Here is a 21,487-nt window from a genome sequence, read left to right as displayed (position 1 = left end):
CAATGCAAATTAACTAGTAAAATGCAAATATTTCAAAACCCAAAAATATCCACAATCTAAAACACTTCTGGTCCCAGTCATTTATTTATTTATTTATTTTTAGACAGTCTCGCTCTGTCACCCAGGCTGAAGTGCAGTGGTGCGATCTCGGCTCATTGCAACCTCTGCTCCTGAGTTCAAGCGATTCTCTTGCCTCAGCCTCCTGAGCAGCTGGGATTACAGGCGCCCACCACCATGCCTTGCTAATTTTTGTATTTTTAGTAGAGATGAGGTTTCGCCATGTTGGCCAGGCTGGTCTCGAACTCCTGGCCTCAAATGATCCACCCACCTCAGCCTCCCAAAGTGCTGGGATTACAGGCGTGAGCCACCACGCCTGGCCAAATCCCAAGTATTTTGAATAAGGGATACCCAAGCTGTGTTTTTTTCATTGAGATGTCAGGTTTGGCGGTTTCTTTCTCTTCGGCTGTTCCCGAGTTATTTTTTCTTGCGGCATAAGATTGTTGGGTGAGTAAGATGTGACCCTACAGGATATAACTTCCCAGGCCTCACCTGCACGGTGCTCAATGTGACGGTCTTTTTTTTTTGAGGGGGGATGGAGTCTTTCTGTGTCGCCCAGGCTGGGGTGCAGTAGCCGGATCTCAGCTCGCTGCAAGCTCCGCCTCCCGGGTTCACGCCATTCTCCGGCCTCAGTCTCCCGAGTAGCTGGGACTACAGGCGCCCGCCACCTCGCCCGGCTAGTTTTTTGTATTTTTTAGTAGAGACGGGCTTTCACCGTGTTAGCCAGGATGGTCTCAATCTCCTGACCTCGTGATCCGCCCATCTCGGCCTCCCAAAGTGCTGGGATTACAGGCTTGAGCCACCGCGCCCGGCCGTAATGTGATGGTCTTATAAAGGTAACCGCCTTGCTGTTTTGTCTTGAAAGCCCTTACCAGAATGTGACGGAGTTTGATGGGCAGGATGCGTGTGGTTCCAACAGCTGGACGGTGGTAGACATTGACCCGCCCCTGAGGTCCAACGACCCCAAATCACAGAACCACCCAGGATGGCTAATGCGGGGTCTCAAGCCCTGGACCCAGTATGCCATCTTTGTGAAGACCCTGGTCACCTTTTCGGATGAACGCCGGACCTATGGAGCCAAGAGTGACATCATTTATGTCCAGACAGATGCCACCAGTGAGTGTGTCTTGGGAATGTGAATTTGTCTATGAATCGGACCTCTGGCTTTTAACAGGCTGACGTGGTGAGGTTGTATAAAATGCTCCTTGATACGGTTATTACCTTTTTTTTTTTTTTTTTTTGGAGACAGGGTCTTACTTTGTCACCCAGGCTGGAGTACAGTGCAGTGGCATGTTCACGGCTCACTGCAGCCTCAAACTCCCAGGCTCAAGCAATCCTCCTGCCTCAGCCTCCTAAGTAGAAGGAATTATCAGAGTATACCACTATGTGTGGCTATCTTTTTTGAGACAAAGTCTGGCTTCGTCACCTGGACTGGAGTGCAACAGCACGATCTTGGCTCACTGCAACCTCTGCCTCCCCAGTTTAAGTAATTCTCCCATCTCAGCCTCCTGAGTAGCTGGGACTACAGGCATGCACCACCACAGCCAGCTAATTTTTGTATTTTTTGTGGAGACAGAACATTGCTTTGTTACCCAGGCTGGTCTTGAACCCCTGGCCTCAAGTGATCCTCCTGCCTTGGCCTCCCAAAGTCCTGTGATTAGAAGTGTGAGCCACCTCACCCAGTCAGTTATTGGCTTTTAAAGGAGCTGAGTATTAAGGTTTATAGTTTCAGATGAGGTAGTAGCAACAAGCCACTTGATGGGAATATTTATATTTTTCATCCTATTATGAAAAATTTTCAAATATTCACAACATAGAAAGAACGACAGCCCCACAGGCAGCCGCCTCCCAGCTTCAACCTTTGGTCACTTTTGTTTCATCTCGATGTCTTTTCCCTCTTCCCACTTGTTACTTCTTTTTGTTTTGTTTTGTTTGGTTTGGTTTGGTTTGTTTGTTTGTTTTGGCCTGGAGTATTTCATAGCAATTTAATTATGTTTTGTTTGTTTGTTGGAGATGGAGTCTCACTCTGTCACCCAGGCTGGAGTACAGTGGCACTATCTGGACTCACTGCAGCCTCCACCTCCCAGGTTCAAGTGATTCTCCTGCCTCAGCCTCCCAAGTAGCTGGGATTACGGGTGTGCACCACCATGCTTGGCTAATTTTTGTTTTGTTTTGTTTTGTTTTTTGATACAGAGTCTCACTCTGTTGCCCAGGCTGGAGTGCAGTGGTGTGATCTCAGCTCACTGCAACCTCCCTGTCCCGATTCAAGTGATTCTCCTGCTTCAGCCCCCCAAGTAGCTGCAACTACCAGGCATGCCACCCATGCCCAGCTAGTTTTTGTATTTTTAGTAGAGACGGGTTTCACCATGTTGACCAGGATGGTATCGATCTCTTGACCTGCAATCCGCCCACCTTGGTGGGATTACAGGCGTGAGCCACCATGTCAACTTTTGTTTTGTTTTGTTTTGTTTTCGAGACTGAGTTTCGCTCTTGTTGCCTAGACTGGAGTGCAATGGCGCTATCTCAGCTCACTGCAACCTCTGCCTCCTGGGTTCAGGCAATTCTCCTGCCTCAGCCTCCTGAGTAGCTGGGATTACAGGCATGCGCCACCACGCTTGGCTAATTTTGTATTTTTTTTTTGTAGAGACAAGCTTTCTCCATGTTGGTCAGGCTGGTCTCAAACTCCCGATCTCAGGTGATCCGCCTGCCTTGGCCTCCCAAAGTGCTGGGATTACAGGCGTGAGACACCACGCCCAGCCATTTTTGTATTTTTAATAGAGACGGAGCTTCACCATGTTGGCCAGGCTGTTCTGGAACTCCTGACCTCAAATGATCCGCCCACCTTGGCCTCCCACAGTACTGGGATTACAGGCGTGAGCCACTGGGCCCAGCCTAATTATATTTTTGTAAAACCTAAGTGCTTCTCTTATAGCAGTAGTTCCCAAATGGGGTTAACTGCTCTTCCAGGGAACAGTTGCCAATCAATGTCTAGAGACATTTTTGGTTGTCACAGCTGTGGAGATGAAACCACTGGCATTTCGTGGGTGGAAGCCAGAGAGGCTGTTTCATGTCCTGCAACACACAGGATGCACCCTCCATCATGACAAAGAATTATCCAGCCCCAAAAGCCAATAGTGCTGAGGATGAGAAACCCCGTCCTATAGGCTCAAAATCAGCTTTTTTTTTAGACAGAGTCTTGCTCTGTCGCCCAGGCTGGAGTGCAATGGCGCAATCTCGGCTCACTGCAAGCTCCAACTCCTGAGTTCACGCCATTCTCCTACCTCAGTATCCCGAGTAGCTGGGACTACAGGCGCCTGCCACCATGCCCGGCTAAGTTTTTGTATTTTCAGTAGAGACAGGGTTTCACTGTAGTCTTGATCTCCTGACCTCATGATCCGCCCGCCTCGGCCTCCCAAAGTGCTGGGATTACAGGCGTGAGCCACCGCGCCCAGCCCTTTTTTTTTTTTTTCAACGGAGTTTCGCTCTTGTCTCCCAGGCTGGAGTTCAATGGCGCGTTCTCGGCTCACTGCAACCTCCGCCTCCTGGGTTCAAGATTCTCGTGCCTCAGCCTCCCAGGAAGCTGAGATTACAGGCGCCCACCACCATGTCCAGCTAATTTTTGTTTTTTTTTAGTAGAGACACGGTTTCACCATGTTGGCCAGGTGTGGTCTCAAACTCCTGATCTCAGGTGATTCAGGTGATTCGGTCACCTGAAGTGCTGGGATTACAGGCATGAGCCACCGTGCCCGGCCTCGAATTCAAACTGTATAAATCACCCTATCTTCTTCAGTTAATCCCCTCTCATCCTATATCTTTCAGTGATACCAAAAGACAATTTTCAGAAACGTCTAGCTCCCAGGTGTTTGGACTCCTTCCCCACCACCCCCAGCTCCCTTGGCCACCTCTGTTACTTTGGGTTTTTTGGGTTTTGTTTGTTTGGTTGGTTTTTTTTTTTTTTTTTTTCTTTCTTTCTTTCTTTGAGAAAGGATCTTGTTCTGTTGCCCAGGCTGGAGTGCAGTCGTGCGATCACAGCTCACTGCAGCATCAGCCTCCTGAGTTCCAGCGATCTTCCCATCTCAGCATCCCAACTAGCTGGGACCACAGGCGTGCTTCCTCATGCCTGGCTGATTTTTATGATTTTTAGTAGAGATGGGGTCTTGCTATGTGACCCAGGCTGGTCTCAAACTCCTGAGCTCAAGCAATCCTCCCGCCTCAGCCTCCCAAAGTGCTGGGATTACAGGTATGAGCCACTCTGTCAGCCACCTCCGTTCTTGAGGGGAAGGTTTTGTAGACTGAATGCCAGGTCATTAACACGATCCAGTGGCTTCAAGTCTGCCCCATGACTGGGTTCAATTAGGGACAGATGTTAATCGGAAAAATGTGAGTTTATTGGTCTCTTCCCACTATCCTCTCTTTCCTCAGTGGCATCTACCCAGAGCCCAGAACAGAGAGAGTTTAGCTCATAGTCAGAGAGCGTTAGTGTTTGTTGCAGAAAAGGATAAATGAATGCTCACATAATGTGGGATGTGAATGGGCTACCGCTTGGTATCCTGTGCCCTGATTGGGTGAGGATTCCCTGTATGTCTCCAGTTTTCTCCGATGTTAAAGAACACTGCGGCAGCCGGACACGGTGGGTCACACCTGTAATCCCAGCACTTTGGGAGGCCAAAGCAGGCGGATCACCTGAGGTCGGGAGTTCGAGACCAGCCTGGCTAACTGCCAAAACCCCATCTCTACCAAAACTACAAAAATTAGCCAGGCATGGTAGCGGGCGCCTGTAGTCCTAGCTACTCAGGAGGCCGAGGCAGGAGAATGGCTTGAACCCGGGAGGTGGAGGTTGCAGTGAGCCAAGATCACGCCATTGCACTCCAGCCTGGGTCACAGAGCAAGACTCTGTCTCAAACAAAACAAAACAAACAAAAAACAGAAACCAAAACCGAAACAAACAAAAACAAAACAATACAAACAAAATAAAACAGACAAAACAAAAAACATAACAAAAACAAAACAAAAAACAAAAACACTGCAGCAAACATCCTTATAATGTCTTTTTTTTTTTTTTTTTTTTGAGACAGAGTCTCACTCTGTCGCGAGGCTGGAGTGCAGTGGCACAATCTCGGCTCGCTGCAACCTCCACCTCCTGGGTTCAAGCCATTCTCCTGCCTCAGCCTCCCGAGTAGCTGGGACTACAGGTGTGCACCACCACGCCTGGCTAATTTTTTTTTTACTTTTAATAGACACGGCGTTTCACCATGTTGGCCAGGATGGTCTCGATCTCCTGACCTCGTGATCTGCCCACCTTGGTCGCCCAAAGTGTTGGGATGAGTGCTCTCATGATGTCTTTAGTGTGTCCCCGGCATCCGTCCACCAGCTTTTTGTGCACACTCTTTCTCACAATGGACCCATTTCCTTTCTCTTTGGCAGACCCCTCCGTGCCCCTGGATCCAATCTCAGTGTCTAACTCATCATCCCAGATTATTCTGAAGTGGAAACCGCCCTCCGACCCCAATGGCAACATCACCCACTACCTGGTTTTCTGGGAGAGGCAGGCGGAAGACAGTGAGCTGTTCGAGCTGGATTATTGCCTCAAAGGTGAGTGCGGGCAGCTGTGCTGGGATGGGTGGGGTTTGCCCACATGTAACTGATGCACTTTGCTTCACCTCTAGCGGAGCAGCCATCCCTTCCCGTGTCTCAGTGTCGGGAGCCACACACACACGCTCCGTTCGATCTCATACGAAAACATACATACATGTTTTTATCTATTTATTTATTTACTTTATTTATTTACTTTTTTGAGATGGAGTTTCACTCTTGTTGCCCAGGCTGGAGTGCAATGGCGCGATCTTGGCTCATCGCAACCTCCGCCTCCCGGGTTCAAGCGATTCTCCTGCTTCAGCCTCCCGAGTAGCTGGGATTACAGGCACCTGCCACCTCGCCCGGCTAATTTTGTATTTTTAGTAGAGACGGGGTTTTCTCCATGTTGGTCAGGCTGGTCTCAAACTCCCGATCTCAGGTGACTGCAGGTGATCCACCCGCCTCGGCCTCCCAAAGTGCTGGGATTACAGGCATGAGTCACCACACCCGGCCTATTTTTTTTTTTTTTGAGACAGGGTCTCACTCTGTCACCCAGGCTGGAGTACAGTGGTGCGATCTCGGCTCACTGCAACTTGCACCTCCCAGGCGCAAGCGATTCTCCTGCCTCAGGCTCCTGAGTAGCTGAGACTACAGGCGCCTGCCACCACACCCGGCTAATTTTTGCATTTTTAGTAGAGATAGGGTTTTACCATGTTGGCCAGGCTGGTCTTGAACTCCTGACCTCAAATGATCTACCCGCCTCGGCCTCCCAAAGTGCTGGGATTACAGGCATGAGCCACCGTGCCCAGCCCTGGCTAAGTTTTAAACTTCTTTTTGTAGAGATGGAGTCTCCTTATATTGCTCAGTCTGGTCTCAAACTCCCAGCTTCAAGCAATTAACCTGCCTCAGCCTCCCAAAGTGCTAGGATTATAGGCATGAGCCACTATGGCTTATACATACACTTTTTTTTTTTTTTTTTTTTCCTGAGATGGAGTCTCGTTCTGTCACCCAGGCTGGGGTGCAGTGGCCGGATCTCAGCTCACTGCAACCTCCACCTCCCGGGTTCACGCCATTCTTCTGCCTCAGCCTCCCGAGTAGCTGGGACTACAGGCGCCCGCCACCACACCCAGCTAATTTTTTGTATTTGTAGTAGAGACGGGGTTTCACCCCGTCAGCTAGGATGGTCTCAATTTCCTGACCTTGTGATCTGCCCGCTTCGGACTCCCAAAGTGCTGGGATTACAGGCGTGAGCCACCATGCCCGGCCTACATACACATTTTTAAACACTATAACACAAGCACACACTCTGAAGATTTGTGTCAAAACCAGATTTTCCACATGTCTTGGCACCATTTCCCTCTGGGATTTTCTCCTCTTCCCTCTCCTTCGTTCTCCCTCCCTGTCTTCCTTGTCCTCTTCATCCCTCCTCACACTGATCAGGATGCAGCTGTGTTAACCCATGCAACGCTTCTGTGCAAAGCTAGAAACACAACTCATGGTTATTGACAAAGTCAGGGAAGGATTTTGGCCCCACTGAGATCCCTCAGTTGTAAGGATCGAAGGCAGCAAAAATCGATTATCTCGTATCTCCCACCCCACACTGTCAATTAAAAATGTCCACCAGGCTTGGCACTCATGCCTGTAATCCCAGCACATTGGGAGGCCAAGGTGGGAGGATCACTGGAGGCCAGGACTTTGAGACCAGCCTGAGCAACATAGCAAGATCCCATCTCTACAAAAATTTTTAAACAATGGTGGTGTACACCTGCAGTCCCAGTTACTCAGGAGGCCCAGGTGGCAGGATCTCTTGAGCCCAGGAGTTCAAGTCTGCAGTGAGCTATGATTATTCCACTGCACTCCAGCCTGGGTGACAGAGCAAGACCCTGTCTCCATAAAAAAAAAAAAAAAATTTAAAATTAAAAAAATACGAATGAGCCAGGCTCGGTGGCTCAAGCCTGTAATCCCAGCACTTTGGGAGGCCGAGACGGGCGGATCACGAGGTCAGGAGATCGAGACCATCCTGGCTAACCCGGTGAAACTCCGTCTCTACTAAAAATACAAAAAAAACTAGCCGGGTGAGGTGGCAGGCGCCTGTAATCCCAGCTACTCGGGAGGTTGAGGCAGGAGAATTGCTTGAACCCGGAAGGCAGAGGTTGCACTGAGCTGAGATCGCACCACTGCACTCCAGCCTGGGCAACAAAAGTGAAACTCCATCTGAGAAAAAATATATAATAATAATAATAATAATGTTTTAGAGGTGGGGATCTTGATATGTTGCCCAGGCTGGTCTCGAACTCCTGACCACAAGCGATCCTCCTGCCTCAGCCTCCCAAAGTGCTGGGATTACAGGCATGAGCCACTGCACTGGGCCCATTTTTCTCTTTCGTGTTGGTTTCCTTGTGTGTCTTGATGTCTTTTTCTTGAGATATTTTCTGTTAGTGATATTCTCAGTCCACGACCCTGGAGGAGAAGGCCAGGGGGCCGCTGGCGAGTGAGGTGTGGCTGCGGCCGGGAGCTCAACATTTGCTCTTGGCTCCAGCCCTGACCTGCTGAAGGGTTTTGGCCACGTTCCCAAGCAAGTCACCGTCTGCCTCCTTTTTGGGAGAAGGGGCGGGAGGACAGATGATCTCTGGGAGCTGTCCCAGCTCTAAGCTCATATGCTATATGTGTGTGTGTGACATCATCCCCGCCTGAACCGAGGGTTGCAAACATGATTTATCTCCTTCGATGCTTTATATAACTCCAGGGTGAGTCCAGTCATCAGCTCAGCTCTAAGCTGTTGGCCCTGCATTCAAGTAACCAGAACCACCCATGAGAGCTGCCACCAGCAATGTCACTCAAAGATTTCTTTCTTTCTTTTTTTTTTTAAATTCCGAAAGTCTAAATCTCTAATTACCAAGGGACCGTTTAAACATGGTTTTATTTGTAATTGTCACAAAGTTAATATCATTAAAAGGAAACTCACTAAGGACAAATTCTGTGTGATTTCACTCCTAGGAGGTCCCTAGAGTCCTCAGATTCGTAGAGACAAAAAGTAGAATGGGGAGTGCCAGGGACTGGGGAGGGGACGGGTTGGGGACAGAGTTTCAGTTTGGGAAGATGAGAAAGTTCCGGAGATGATGGTGGTGGTGATTGCACAACACTGTGAATGCGCTTAATACCACAGAACTGTGCACTTAAAATGGTTGAGATTTACCGGGCACAGTGGCTCACGCCTGTAATCCCAGCACATTGGGAGGCCGAAGTGGGTGGATCACTTTGAGGCCAGGAGTTCGAGACCAGCCTGGGCAACATGGTGAAACCCCGTTTCTACTAAAAATACAGAAATTAGCGGCCGGGCGCAGTGGCTCACGCCTGTAATCCCAGCACTTTGGGAGGCCGAGGTAGGCAGATCACGAGGTCAGGAGATCAAGACCATCCTGGTTAACATGGTGAAACCCCGTCTCTACTGAAAATACAAAAAATTAGCCAGGTGTGGTGATGGGTGCCTGTAGTCCCAGCTACTTGGGAGGCTGAGGCAGGAGAATGGTGTGAACCCAGGAGGCGGAACTTGCAGTGAGGTGAGATCACGCCATTGCACTCCAGCCTGGCTACAGAATGAGACTCCATCTTAAAAAAAAAAAAAAAAAAAAAAGGCCAGGCGCGGTGGCTCAAGCCTGTAATCCCAGCACTTTGGGAGGCCGAGGCGGGCGGATCACAAGGTCAGGAGATCGAGACCACAGTGAAACCCCGTCTCTACTAAAAATACAAAAAATTAGCCGGGCGCGGTGGTGGGCGCCTGTAGTCCCAGCTACTTGGGAGGCTGAGGCAGGAGAATGGTGTGAACCCAGGAGGCGGAACTTGCAGTGAGGTGAGATCACGCCATTGCACTCCAGCCTGGCTACAGAATGAGACTCCATCTTAAAAAAAAAAAAAAAAAAAAAGATTGAGATGATAAATTGGTAAATTTTATGTGACATTTATTTTTCCACAATTTAATACACACACACACACACAAATAAATAAGCTTACAAACCTTCCTGTTAATATCACTAGGGTATGTGCTGTTATCGTAAAATAGACATCACATACAATTTATTATTGTAACTGTGTTTAAGGGCACAGTTTCGCTGCATCAAGTGCGTTGCCGTGGTTGTGCGACCATCACCACCATCATCTCCAGAACTTTCTCAACTTCCGAAACTGAAACTGTCCCCATGAAACACTCACTCCCCTTCTCCCTCCCCCAGCCCCAGCACCCACCATCCTCCTTTATGTCTTTGTGAATCTGATGACGCTAGATACTTCATTATGCTTAATTTTTCTTTTTTTCTTTTTTTTTTTTGAGATGGAGTCTCGCTGTGTTGCCCAGGCTGGAGTGCAGTGGCACAATCTTGGCCCACTGCAAGCTCCGCCTCCTGGGTTCACGCCATTCTCCCACCTCAGCCTCCCGAGTAGCTGGGCCCTACAGGTGCCCGCCCACCACGCCCGGCTAATTTTTTGTATTTTTTGGTAGAAACGGGGTTTCACTGTGTTAGCCAGGATGGTCTCAATCTCCTGACCTTGTGATCGCCTCGGCCTCCCAAAGTGCTGGGATTACAGGCGTGAGCCACCGCGCCTGGCCCATTGTGCTTCATTTTTCTAATCTCAGAAAAACCACAGTGTACCAGGTTTCCTGCAGTGGATTCTAGGAAGAGGTAGCAGGTATCAGGAATGATAGCTGTGCCTGAACAAATATCCCTTCCTCTCCAAATAATAATAATAATAATAATAATAATACCAGGAGCTTCCCTTATTCAGGCAGTTCTACATTTTTTTTTTTTTCCATCTGTATTGCTGTAACTAGCTCCCATCAGAGTTAACCCAGGCAGGTTATTCTATGTCTATTTATAAACATAAGAAGTATTTTCCAGTCTCTCGTAGGCTTTTAAAGCTGTATAAATACTTGGGTTTCCGAGTCGATACTCACCATTCACAGGAAGGTACTTGATACACGATTTAGAGCTTACTGTCTATCCTGGAGGCATTAAGGGGAGGACAGAACAATGGAATTTCCTTTGCTCAGCAGTCACCAGGCACCAAGCAAGGTGGCAGCAGGGGAGGTGACTCTCCAGGGACTGTTGCAGATTTTGCTTGTAAAGAGCTGTGTCCGGGCCGGGTGCGGTGGCTCAAGCCTGTAATCCCAGCACTTTGGGAGGACGAGACGGGCGGATCACTAGGTCAGGAGATTGAGACCATCCTGGCTAACACGGCGAAACCCCGTCTCTACTAAAAACACAAAAAATTAGCCGGGCGAGGTGGCGGCACCTGTGGTCCCAGCTACTCGGGAGGCTGAGGCAGGAGAATGGCGGGAACCTGGGAGGATGGCGGGAACCCGGGAGGCGGAGCTTGCAGTGAGCTGAGATCTGGCCACTGCACTCCAGCCTGGGTGACAGAGCGAGACTCCGTCTCAAAAAAAAAAAAAAAAAAAAAGAGCTGTGTCTGTCCATATTAGTGGCTGTACCGGAGGCGTAATTGTGCTTGCACCATGGGTCACAAGAACCCTGGAATTTGACTTCAGGGGTTAAGACATGACCAGTTGCGGTACTTAAGTATTGTAGGCTGGGTGTGGTGGCTCATGCCTCTAATCCCAGCACTTTGGGAGGCCGAGGCGGGCAGATTGTTTGAGCTCAGGAGTTTGAGATCAGCCTGGCAAACATGACAAAACTCCGTCTCTACCAGATTAAAAAAAAAAAAAAAAAAAAAAAAAAATGGCCAGGCATAGTGGCTCATGCCTGTAATCCCAGCACTTTGGGAGGCCAAGGCAGGTGGATCACCTGCGGTCAGGAGTTCGAGACCAGCCTGGCCAACATGGCGAAACCCCATCTCTAATAAAAATACAAAAAATTGGCCAGGCGTCGTGGTGCATGCCTGTAATCCCAGTTACCCGGGAGAGCTGAGACAGGAGAATCGCGTGAACCCGGGAGGCAGAGGTTGCAGTGAGCCAAGATTGCGCCCAGCCAAGACAGCCTGGGCGACAGAGCAAGACCTCATCTCAAAAAAAAGAAGAAGAAAAAAGAGAGAAATAGTATTGTATTTTTAGGACTCTGTTACCTTTATAAGCTACTGGTGTTCTTCATTTATTAATTTTTAAATTCCCTTTTCTGTACGTATTTGAAAAATTCCTTCCTCTGTCTCCTCTTATGCCTTTAGGTCAGGGTTTCTCTACCTTGTGTTTTTGATATCTGGTGTTGGATCATTCTCTGGGGTGGGGCTGTCCAGGGCATTTCAGGGTACTGAGCAGCATCCCTGGTCTCCACCCCATTCCACACTCCAGGAGGATGCTGCAGCCAGGTCCTGACACCTAAAAATATCTCCAGATGTTGCCCAGTGTCCCTAGCGGGACACCCACCGCCACGTCCGGCTAACTTTTGTATTTTGAGTAGAGACGGGGTTTCGCCATGTTGGCTAGGATGGACCTCCTGACCTCAAGTGATCTGCCCGCCTCAGCCTCCCAAAGTGCTGGGATTACAGGAGTGAGCCACCGCGCCTGTCAGTTTCTATTAGGTTGATGCAAAAGTAATTGTGGTTTTTTGCTATTACCTTTAATGGCAAAAGCTGCAATTACTTATGCATTAACATAATAAAACATGTTGACATGCCCTTCTCAGATGACACTCTAGACACAGATATTTTATGTATTTATTTTTTTGAGATGGAGTCTGGCTCTGTCACCCAGGCTGGAGTGCAGTGGTGCCATCTCGGCTCACTGCAACCTCTACCTCCCAGGTTCAAGCGATTCTCCTGCCTTGGCCTCCTGAGTAGCTGGGATTACAGTCATGCACCACTACACCTGGCTAATTTTTGTATTTTTAGTAGAGACGGGGTTTTACCACATTGACCAGGCTGGTCTTGAACTCCTGACGTCAGGTGGTCTGCCTACCTCGGCCTCCCAAAGTGCTGGGATTACAGGTGTGATCTGCCCGGCCTGTTTTTATTGGTTATTTTACTTTATTTTTAGTAGAGATAGGGTTTCACCACATTGCCCAGGCTGGTCTTGAACTCCTGGGCTCAAGTGATCCTCACACCTCGGCTTCCAAAAGTGCCGGGATTACAGGTGTGTGCCACTGTGTTTGGCTATATTTTTAATCTTTGAGACAGGGTTCTACTCTGTCACCCAGGCTGAAGTGTAGGGGCGCAATCGCGGCTCACTGCAGCCTCGGCCTCCTGGGCTCAAGCGATCCTCTCACGTCAGCCGTCCAAGTAGCTGGGACCATAGGCATGAGCCATAGTGTCTGGCTTTTTTCCAAAGCGGAACTTGAATCTAGGCTGTGTCTCAGCTCAGCCTCTCTGAGAAGGTGATCCCTCTTCACTGTATGTGTGTGTGTGTGTGTGTGTGTGTGTGTGTGTAGGGGGTGTGTGTTTGTGGTGTGTGGCCTGGGTGTTTGTCGTGTGTGTGTGATTTGTGTGGTGTGTGTGGGGGGGGGGTGTGTGGTGTGTTTGTGGTGTGTGGCCTGGGTGTTTGTTGTCTGTGTGTGATTTGTGTGGTGTGTGTGTGATTTGTGTGGTGTGTGTGATGTGTGGCATGGGTGTGTGGTGTGTGTGTGATTTGTGTGGTGTGTGTGGTGTGTGTGTGATTTGCGTGATATGTGTGGTGTGTGTTTGTGTGGTGTGTGTGGTGTGGGTGTGTGTCGTGTGTGGTGTGTGTGATTTGTGTGGTGTGTGGCATGGGTGTGTCGCGTGTGTGGTGTGTGGTGTGGATGTGTGTCGTGTGTGGTGTGTGTGTGATTTGTGTGGTGTGTGTGAGTGGTGGTGGGTGTGTGTGGTGGGTGTGGGGGGGGTGTGTGGTGTGTGGTGTGTGGGGGGTGTGTGGTGTGTGTGTGGCTTGTGCTTGTGGTGTGTGTGGTGTGTGTGATGCATGTGTGGTGTGTGTGTGTAGTGTGTGTGGTGTGTGGTGTATGTGTGGTGTGTGTGGTGTGTGTGGTGTATGTGTGGTGTGCATAGTGTGTGTGTGGTGTGTGTAGTGTGTGGTATGTGTGTAGTGTGCATGGTGTGTGGTGTATGTGTGGTGTGTGTGTGGTGTGTGTGTGGGGGGTGTGGTGTGTGGCGTGTGGTGTGTTGGTGCATGTGTGGTGTGTGTGTAGTGTGCGTGGTGTGTGGTGTGTGTGTGGTGTGTGTGGTGGGTGTGTGTGTGTGGTGGGTGTGGGGGGTGTGTGTGTGTGTGGTGTGTGTGTGGTGGGTGTGGGGTGTGTGTGTGTGGTGTGTGTGGTGTATGTGTGGTGTGTGTGGATGTGTGTGGTGGGTGTATGTGTGATTGTGTGGTGGGTGTGTGTGTGGTGTGTGTATGTGTGGTGTGTGTGTGGTGTGTGTGTGGTGGGTGTGTGTGTGTGGCGTGTGGTGTGTTGGTGCATGTGTGGTGTGTGTGTAGTGTGCGTGGTGTGTGGTGTGTGTGTGGTGTGTGTGTGGTGGGTGTGTGTGTGTGGTGGGTGTGGGGTGTGTGTGTGTGTGGTGTGTGTGGTGTGTGTGGATGTGTGTGGTGTATGTGTGGTGTGTGTGGATGTGTGTGGTGGGTGTATGTGTGATATGTGTGTGGTGGGTGTGTGTGTGGTGTGTGTATGTGTGGTGTGTGTGTGGTGGGTGTGTGTGGATGTGTGTGCGCGTGTGTGTGTGTTCAGCCGCAGAGACGTGAGCCCCGCTTTTCTGTTTCTTTCTCCAGGGCTGAAGCTGCCCTCGAGGACCTGGTCTCCACCATTCGAGTCTGAAGATTCTCAGAAGCACAACCAGAGTGAATATGAGGATTCAGCCGGTGAATGTTGCTCCTGTCCAAAGACAGACTCTCAGATCCTGAAGGAGCTGGAGGAGTCCTCGTTTAGGAAGACGTTTGAGGATTACCTGCACAACGTGGTTTTCGTCCCCAGGTCAGGACTTGGCGCTGGGCTCTCTTAGTGGGTGCCAGTTGGCTTGGTGCTGGTCATTGCTTAGGGACCCAGAGGTAGTGGGACCCAGAGACGGCAGAAGGGTAGGTGGAGTCTGAATGCAGCCCTTTCCTGGGTGGAGGAAGAGATCTTGGAATTTCAAAATTTCGAGTGGATTTTTATCAGGAAGAGCAAATAATCACACAAAAGGGGAAAAATGGACAAAACTCAGCCTTTGCCTTTCTTACCTCTCCCAAGCTGGTCTCCATCTGAGTTCCAAAACAAACACCATTAGATTATTAAGGCTTTCCTCTCTCTCTCTCTTTTATTTTTATTTTTTTATTTTTTGTAACAGAGTCTCCCTCTGTCATCCAGGCTGGAGTGCAGTGGTGCAATTTCGGCTCACCACACCCTCCCCTCCCCGGGTTCAAGTAATTCTCGTGCCTCAGCCTCCCAAGTAGCTGGGACTATAGGCACGCACCACCACGCCCAGCTAATTTTTACATTTTTAGTAGAGACGGGGGTTCACCATGTTGGTCAGGCTGGTCTCGAACTCCTGACCTCAGGTGATCTGCCTGCCTCGGCCTCCCAAAGTGCTGGGATTATAGGTGTGAGCCACTGCGGCTGGCCATGATGATTGAGGGTTTAACTGGGTGCAGTGGTGTAAGCCTGTGGTCCCACCTACTTGGGAAGCCGAGGTGGTAGGGTTGCTTGAAGCCAGCCTGGGCAACATAATGAGACCACATCTCTACAAAAAGACAATTTAAAAATTGGCCAGGCATGGTAATGCCTGTGGGGAGGCTGAGGAAGAAGGATCTCAAGACCCCAGGAGATCGAGGCTGCAATGAGCAATGATGGCGTCACTGCACTACAGCCTGCACTCCAGGTGACAGAGCGAGACCCTGTCTCTAAAAAAAAATTAAAAGTATCTGTTCAGATGTTTACCAATGTTATTCATCCGAGCAGACTTTTCTCCCAGAACCATCAATGTGTAAGAATTCTCTTTTTTTTTTCTTCTTTTTTTCTTGCATGTTCCCCTATGACCCCGAGTCCAAAAGAATGTTCAGTGGGATAGCCCAGGCATTGAAGTGGTTACTGTTTCACCTGTTAAAAACGAAATGTTGGCTGGGCGCAGTGGCTCCCTCCTGTAATCCCAGCACTTTGGGAGGCCAAAGTGGGAGAATCAGTTGAGGCCAGAGGTGGAGACCAGCCTGAGCAACAGAGTGAGACCCTATCTCTACTGAAAAAGGAAACAAAAATAGCCAGACATGTGGTGCATGTCTTGTAGTCCCAGCTACTCTGGAGGCTGAGGAGGGAGCATTGCTTGAGCACAGGAGTTGGAGGCTGCTGTGAACTATGATGGCACCATTGCACCCCAGTCTGGGCAACAGAGCAAGACCCTGTCTCAAAAAGGAAAGAAAGAAAGAAAGAGAGAAAGAGAGAGAGAGAGAAGAAAAAAAAGAAAGGAAAGAGAGAGAGGAAGGGAGGGAGGGAGAGAAGAAGGAAGGAAGGAGAAAAAGAAAGAAAGAGAAGGAGAAAATGAAAAGAAAAAGGAAGAAAGAGAAAAAAGAAAGAGAAAGGAAAGAAAAAGAAAGAGGAAGGAAAAGAAAAGAAGGAAGGAAGGGGAGAGAGGGAGAGAGAACGAAAGAGGAAAGGAGAAAGAAAGAGGAAAGAAAGCAGAAAGAGAGAAAGAAGAAAGAAGGAAAATTAAAAAAAAAAGAAAAAAATGCTGCCAGACTTGGAGAAGTGACTGAGTCAGTTGTGTCCACATGTAGTCACATTTGACATCCCAGGCTGTCTCTGGGGAGAATTTTCTCTGATTTCTTCCCCGTCCCTTGCCGGTCCCCTGCACCTGCTGGTGAAGATGTAGCTCCCTCCCTCCAGCAAGTGATGGGAGCAAGTGGTCCAGGTTCAAAGCCAGGGTGCCCTTACTCAAACACAATGTGGCCTCCAAGTGTCAGAGCCCAGTGGTCTGTCTAATGAAGTTCCCTCTGTCCTCAAAGCAGTTGGTTTTATTTCCACAGAAAAACCTCTTCAGGCACTGGTGCCGAGGACCCTAGGTATGCCTCACCTGTACGACCCCTGGTGCCTGCTCCGTGCAGGGCCGGCGGTGTGCCAGGCAGACGCCTCGGAGAACGCAGGGGTTTCTGTGGCTTTTTGCATGCGGCGGGCTGCTGTGCTGGAGATGAGATGCTTCACCAATTCAGAAATCCAATGCCTTCACTCTGAAATGAAATCTGGGCATGAATGGTGGGGGGAAATCTTCACTAACACACTCTTGCTACAACATAGAAGCACGTGAGTGCTTCCTGGGTACCTCCTCCCTGCCTTCTGTTTGCAGCCACTGTTGGCTCACTAAACATCTCTTTGCACCTCCCGCGTGCATTTGCAGAAGTGGGTGGGGGTCCCTGGAGTCTGAGCTCCCCGCGGCTGGGTGCCCCGACCCAGCAACTCCTATACCATGAAGGGAGGGTGGTCTGGAAACAGAATATTTTCATGAAAGGGTGACAGGATATGAACAAAAGAACACCGTGTCGCTCACTGAATTCTACAGAGGAGAGTCAGGGACCGACCTTCCTTCCTTCCTTCCTTCCTTCCTTCCTTCCTTCCTTCCTTCCTTCCTTCCTTCCTTCCTTCCTCCCTTCCTCCCTTCCTCCCTCCCTCCCTCCCTTCCTCCCTTCCTTCCTTCCTTCCTCTCTCTCTCTCTTTCTCTCTCTCTTTCTTTTCTTTCTTTCTTTCTTTCTTTCTTTCTTTCTTTCTTTCTTTCTTTCTTTCTTTCTTTCTGTCTTTCTGTCTTTCTGTCTTTCTGTCTTTCTGTCTTTCTGTCTGTCTTTCTTTTCTTTCTTTCTTTTCTTTCTTTCTCTTTTTTTTTTTTTTGTTTGAGATGGAATTTCACTCTTGTTGCCCAGTCTGGAGTGCAGTGGTGCAATCTCGGCTCACCTCAACCTCCACCTCCCGGATTCAAGCAATTCTCCTGCCTCAGCCTCCCGAGTAGCTGGGATTATAGGCATGCGCCACCACGCCCAGCTAATTTTTGTATTTTTGGTAGAGACGGGGTTTCTCCGTGTTGGTCAGGCTGGTCTTGAACTCTCGCCCACCTTGGCCTCCCAAAGTGCTGGGATTACAGGCGTGAGCCACCGCGCCGGGCCAGGGACGTTTCTTTTCAACTCGCGTCTTAGGAGAATGAAGCAGTAGGGTCCTGGGAGAGAGGAAAACCTTGGAGAACTTGGGAGAAAGGCAAGGAGATGTTACCCATCGTGGGCTTTTGGGAGGAACAGGAGGTGAGACTAGAGAGGCAAGTTGGGACCACTTGGAGGGATTTTCTTCCTTTAGCGGAGTGTTTATTTTTTTCCAGGCACCTGTGTGGCCTGATATGACCTCTAGTGGCCATTTGCAATACTATCTGTGGCCAAGAAGGATCTAAAAATGTGTGGGCTTGGTCCAAAGTGGATCTCAATCTCAGTCCTGCTATTAATAATATTTGGGGGCCACAGCGGGACGTGGTAGCTCACGCCTGTAATCCCAACACTTTGGGAGGCCCAGGCGGGGCAATCACTTGAGGCTAGGAGTTCGAGACCAGCCTGACCAAGATGGTGAAACTCCGTCACTCCAAGAAATATAAAAATTAGCTGGACGTGGTGACACACGCCTGTAATCCCAGCTACTTGGGAGGCCGAGGCAGGAGAATCGCTTGAACCCTGGAGGCAGAGGTGGCAGTGAGCCGAGATCTCGCCACTGCACTCCAGCCTGGGTGACAGAGCAAGACTCTGTCTCAAAAAAAAAAAAAAATAATAATAATAATAAAAATAAATACATAATAGTAATTAATAATAAATCATATTTGGGATCAGATTATTCTAGGGCATGGAAACTGTCCTGGGCAGTGTCCAGCAACACTAAGCAACATCACTGGCTTCCACTCATCTGATGCCAGTAGCATGTCTTCCCCCCAAAGTAATAACCAAAAATATCTTCAGACATTGCTAAATATCCCCCTGGGGGATGGGGGCAGAAGGACCCTTGGTTGAGACCACCAGTTTAGTGTGGGATTGTTGGATAATGAAATGCTGCCTAGGGTGGGCACTGTGGCTCATGTCTGTAATCCCAGCACTTTGAGAGGCCCAGACAGGCGGATCACCTGAGGTCAGGAGTTCGAAACCAGCCTGGCCAACGTGGCGAAACCCCGTCTCTACTAAAAATACAAAACTTAGCGGGGCCATGGTGATACACGCCTGTAATCCCAGCTACTTGGGAGGCTGAGGCAGGAGAATCGCTTGAACCCAGAAATCGGAAGTTGCAGTGAGCCAAGATCACCCCACTACACTCCAGCCTAGGCAACAGAGCAAGACTGTCTCAAAAAAAAAAAAAAAAAAATTCTGCCTATGTAAGAAGTAGAACACTCGGTTGATGCTTTGTCTTTTGCCACTTCATGGTCTTTTCGGTTATAATCTTTTTGGTATATAAACCCATTTGGCCTATTTGATGAGCCCGTTTTACATCTCTGGTTATTCAGGTATCAATTTCTCAGTAGTTATTCATGAAGCACCAGCGTCTTGGTTATTTTCACAAGACCCATTCCATGTATAGAAATTATCTGAATCTTGCTCATATGGATATATCTTTGGCTTGATAAGTGGTGGAGCTGTTTTCTTTTCCATTCTAGAATGTTGTTGATCTTTTAATACAAAAAGACCACAAAGAAAATCTTAACAAATGCCCCCAAAGTAGGGTTTGTTTTCTTACCACACATTTTCTGGTGACGTTGCAATAGAAACTAAAAGTTAATTTCAAAAGTTTAAACAGAAAACTACTTGTTGGTGGTTAAAAGTTAAACACTTACAGGCTGGGTGCAGTGGCTCACACCTGTAATCCCAGCACTTTGGGAGGCCAAGGCTCCTCACGAAGTCAGGAGCTTGAGACCAGCCTGGCCAATATGGTGAAACCCCATCTCTACTCAAAATACCAAAATTAGCCAGATATGGTAACGCGTGCCTGTGGTCCCAGCTACTTGGGAGGTTGAGGCAGAAGAATCACTTGAACCCGGGAGGCGGAGGTTGCAGTGAGCCAAGATCAGGCCACTGCCCTCCAGCCTGGGCAATAGAGCGAGACTCCATCTAAAAAAAAAAAAGTTAAAAAGTTAAACACTTACATATCTATTGGGTCAAAGCAGAAATGGAAACTTCCATTGAAGTCCTTTTGGAAAATAATGAAAACATGAATATCATATACCTTCACTTGTAGAATATTGCCAAAGCTTGGCTTTGATGTTAGTTAGCAGACTTAAATGGATTGATACATTAAGAAATAAACTTTAAACTATAAAATATAAATGTGTTAGACAGGAAGGGAAAAGCAATAACAGCTAAGCCTATGGTAAACATAATCAAAGGGAAATCAGAAGGAAAGAAGATGACATAAAACTAGTGTCTGAAGAAAATTTTAATGTGTTAAGTTCTTTGGACAACTGTGCACTTGCTCAGTTTGAAAGTTTCAGCATGGTGGGAAAATTTAACTTGTCTAAATGGATTCAAAAAGCAGCAGAAAAATTAAGTGGTTATGAACCTTGGAAAAAGATATGTGTCAATTAATTTCCTCAAAAAAATCCCTTGGCCTGGAGAGTTTTATAGACACGTTCTTTCAAGTTCTGAAAGAGCATCTATTTCCTATAATATAAAAACTATTTTAGGGCATAGAAATCTATAAAAATTGTCCCAGTTCATATTATGAAATGAACATAACACCCTTAAAGAACTTGACAAAGAGGCCAGGCACGGTGGCTCAGGCCCATAATCCCAGTACTTTGGGAGGCCAAGATGGGCGGATCACAAGGTCAAGACATTGAGACTATCCTGGCCAACACGGTGAAACCCTGTCTTTACTAACAATACAAACATTAGCCAGATATGGTGGCACATGCCTGTAATCCCAGCTACTTGGAAGGCTGAGGCAGGAGAATCACTTGAACCCAGGAGGCGGAGGTTGCAGTGAGCTGAGATCACACCATTGCACACTCCAGCCTGGCAACCGAGTGAGACTCTGTCTCAAAAAAAAAAAAAAAAAAACTTGACAAAGATACTGCACTGAACAAAAGCCACAGGCCAAGCTAATATGTGACATTAGATTCAAATGTCCCAAATAAAACACTGCACTGGCAATATTGTTTATCTCCAAAATGCAAGGGTGGTTTAAGATCAGAAGATTTGATAACATCATCTATTTCATCAAGAGGTGCAATAAGGAAGATCATATCTATTTCAATAACCTTAATTTAAAATTCCTAACTTAGAGAAAGGGGAGGAAAAAAAAAGAGGCCTCTCATAAAAGTAGTAATAGAATATTTCTTCTACAAGATAAATGTTACCTAGGTTAAACCAACAGCCAAGCTAACGTCATTCTTAAAATTATTCTTAGTATACTTAGGAACAAAACAAGGAAACCCCATCTCATCATTACTAATTAACATTTCGCTGGGCATCCAGCCAATGTAATAAGACAAGAAACAGAAATTAGAGTTGCAAAGAATGGAATGTGGGAAATAAAGTCATTGCTATTTGCAGAGTGTCTAGCTCAAGGGTAGGCAAACTATGGCCCATGGGCTAGCTGCCTGTTTTTGTAAATGAACTCTTATTGGAATGCAACCCCACCCACTTGTTTACACATCATCTAGGGCTGCTTTAAGCTACAATGACAGAGTAGTTGTGACAGAGGTCATTTGGCTTGCAAAACCCAAAATATTTATTATCTAGCCCTTTATGGGAAAATTTGCTGACCCCTCTTCTAGTATATCATTGAAAACTCAAGAAAGTCAATTATGAAACTTTTAAAATGAGTTAGAGTTTGGGAAAGTAGGTACAATAGAAATAACTAAAAAAAAACTGTAGATATACCAGCAATAATTAGAATATAAAATAAGGAAAAAGATCCCTTTCCAAATTGCCATAAAACCTTAGCACAACTCATAATAACCCCATCTAGAATGACTT

At 47.9% G+C, this 21,487-nt stretch overlaps 1 protein-coding gene across 4 annotated transcripts in view; it reads left to right on the top strand.

The window, feature by feature from the left end:
* The window catches only part of INSR (insulin receptor), a 187,960-nt gene that overhangs the window by 134,440 nt on the left and 32,033 nt on the right, over positions 1 to 21,487 (top strand). For 2 of the 4 annotated variants that reach the window (XM_045380489.3, XM_045380487.3), the window contains exons 8-11: positions 923 to 1,173; positions 5,482 to 5,649; positions 14,306 to 14,507; positions 16,529 to 16,564. In XM_045380489.3, the coding sequence (XP_045236424.1) occupies positions 923 to 1,173; positions 5,482 to 5,649; positions 14,306 to 14,507; positions 16,529 to 16,564 (657 nt within the window). The remainder of the gene's footprint in view (positions 1 to 922; positions 1,174 to 5,481; positions 5,650 to 14,305; positions 14,508 to 16,528; positions 16,565 to 21,487) is intronic. The other 2 variants (XM_074025611.1, XM_045380490.3) reach the window with 1 other exon arrangement.

This window comes from Macaca fascicularis, chromosome 19 (assembly GCF_037993035.2).
Source record: "Macaca fascicularis isolate 582-1 chromosome 19, T2T-MFA8v1.1".
Classification (NCBI taxonomy): domain Eukaryota; kingdom Metazoa; phylum Chordata; class Mammalia; order Primates; family Cercopithecidae; genus Macaca; species Macaca fascicularis.
Note: the sequence above shows the minus strand (reverse complement) of the source record. Positions and strands in the feature narration are given on the sequence as shown.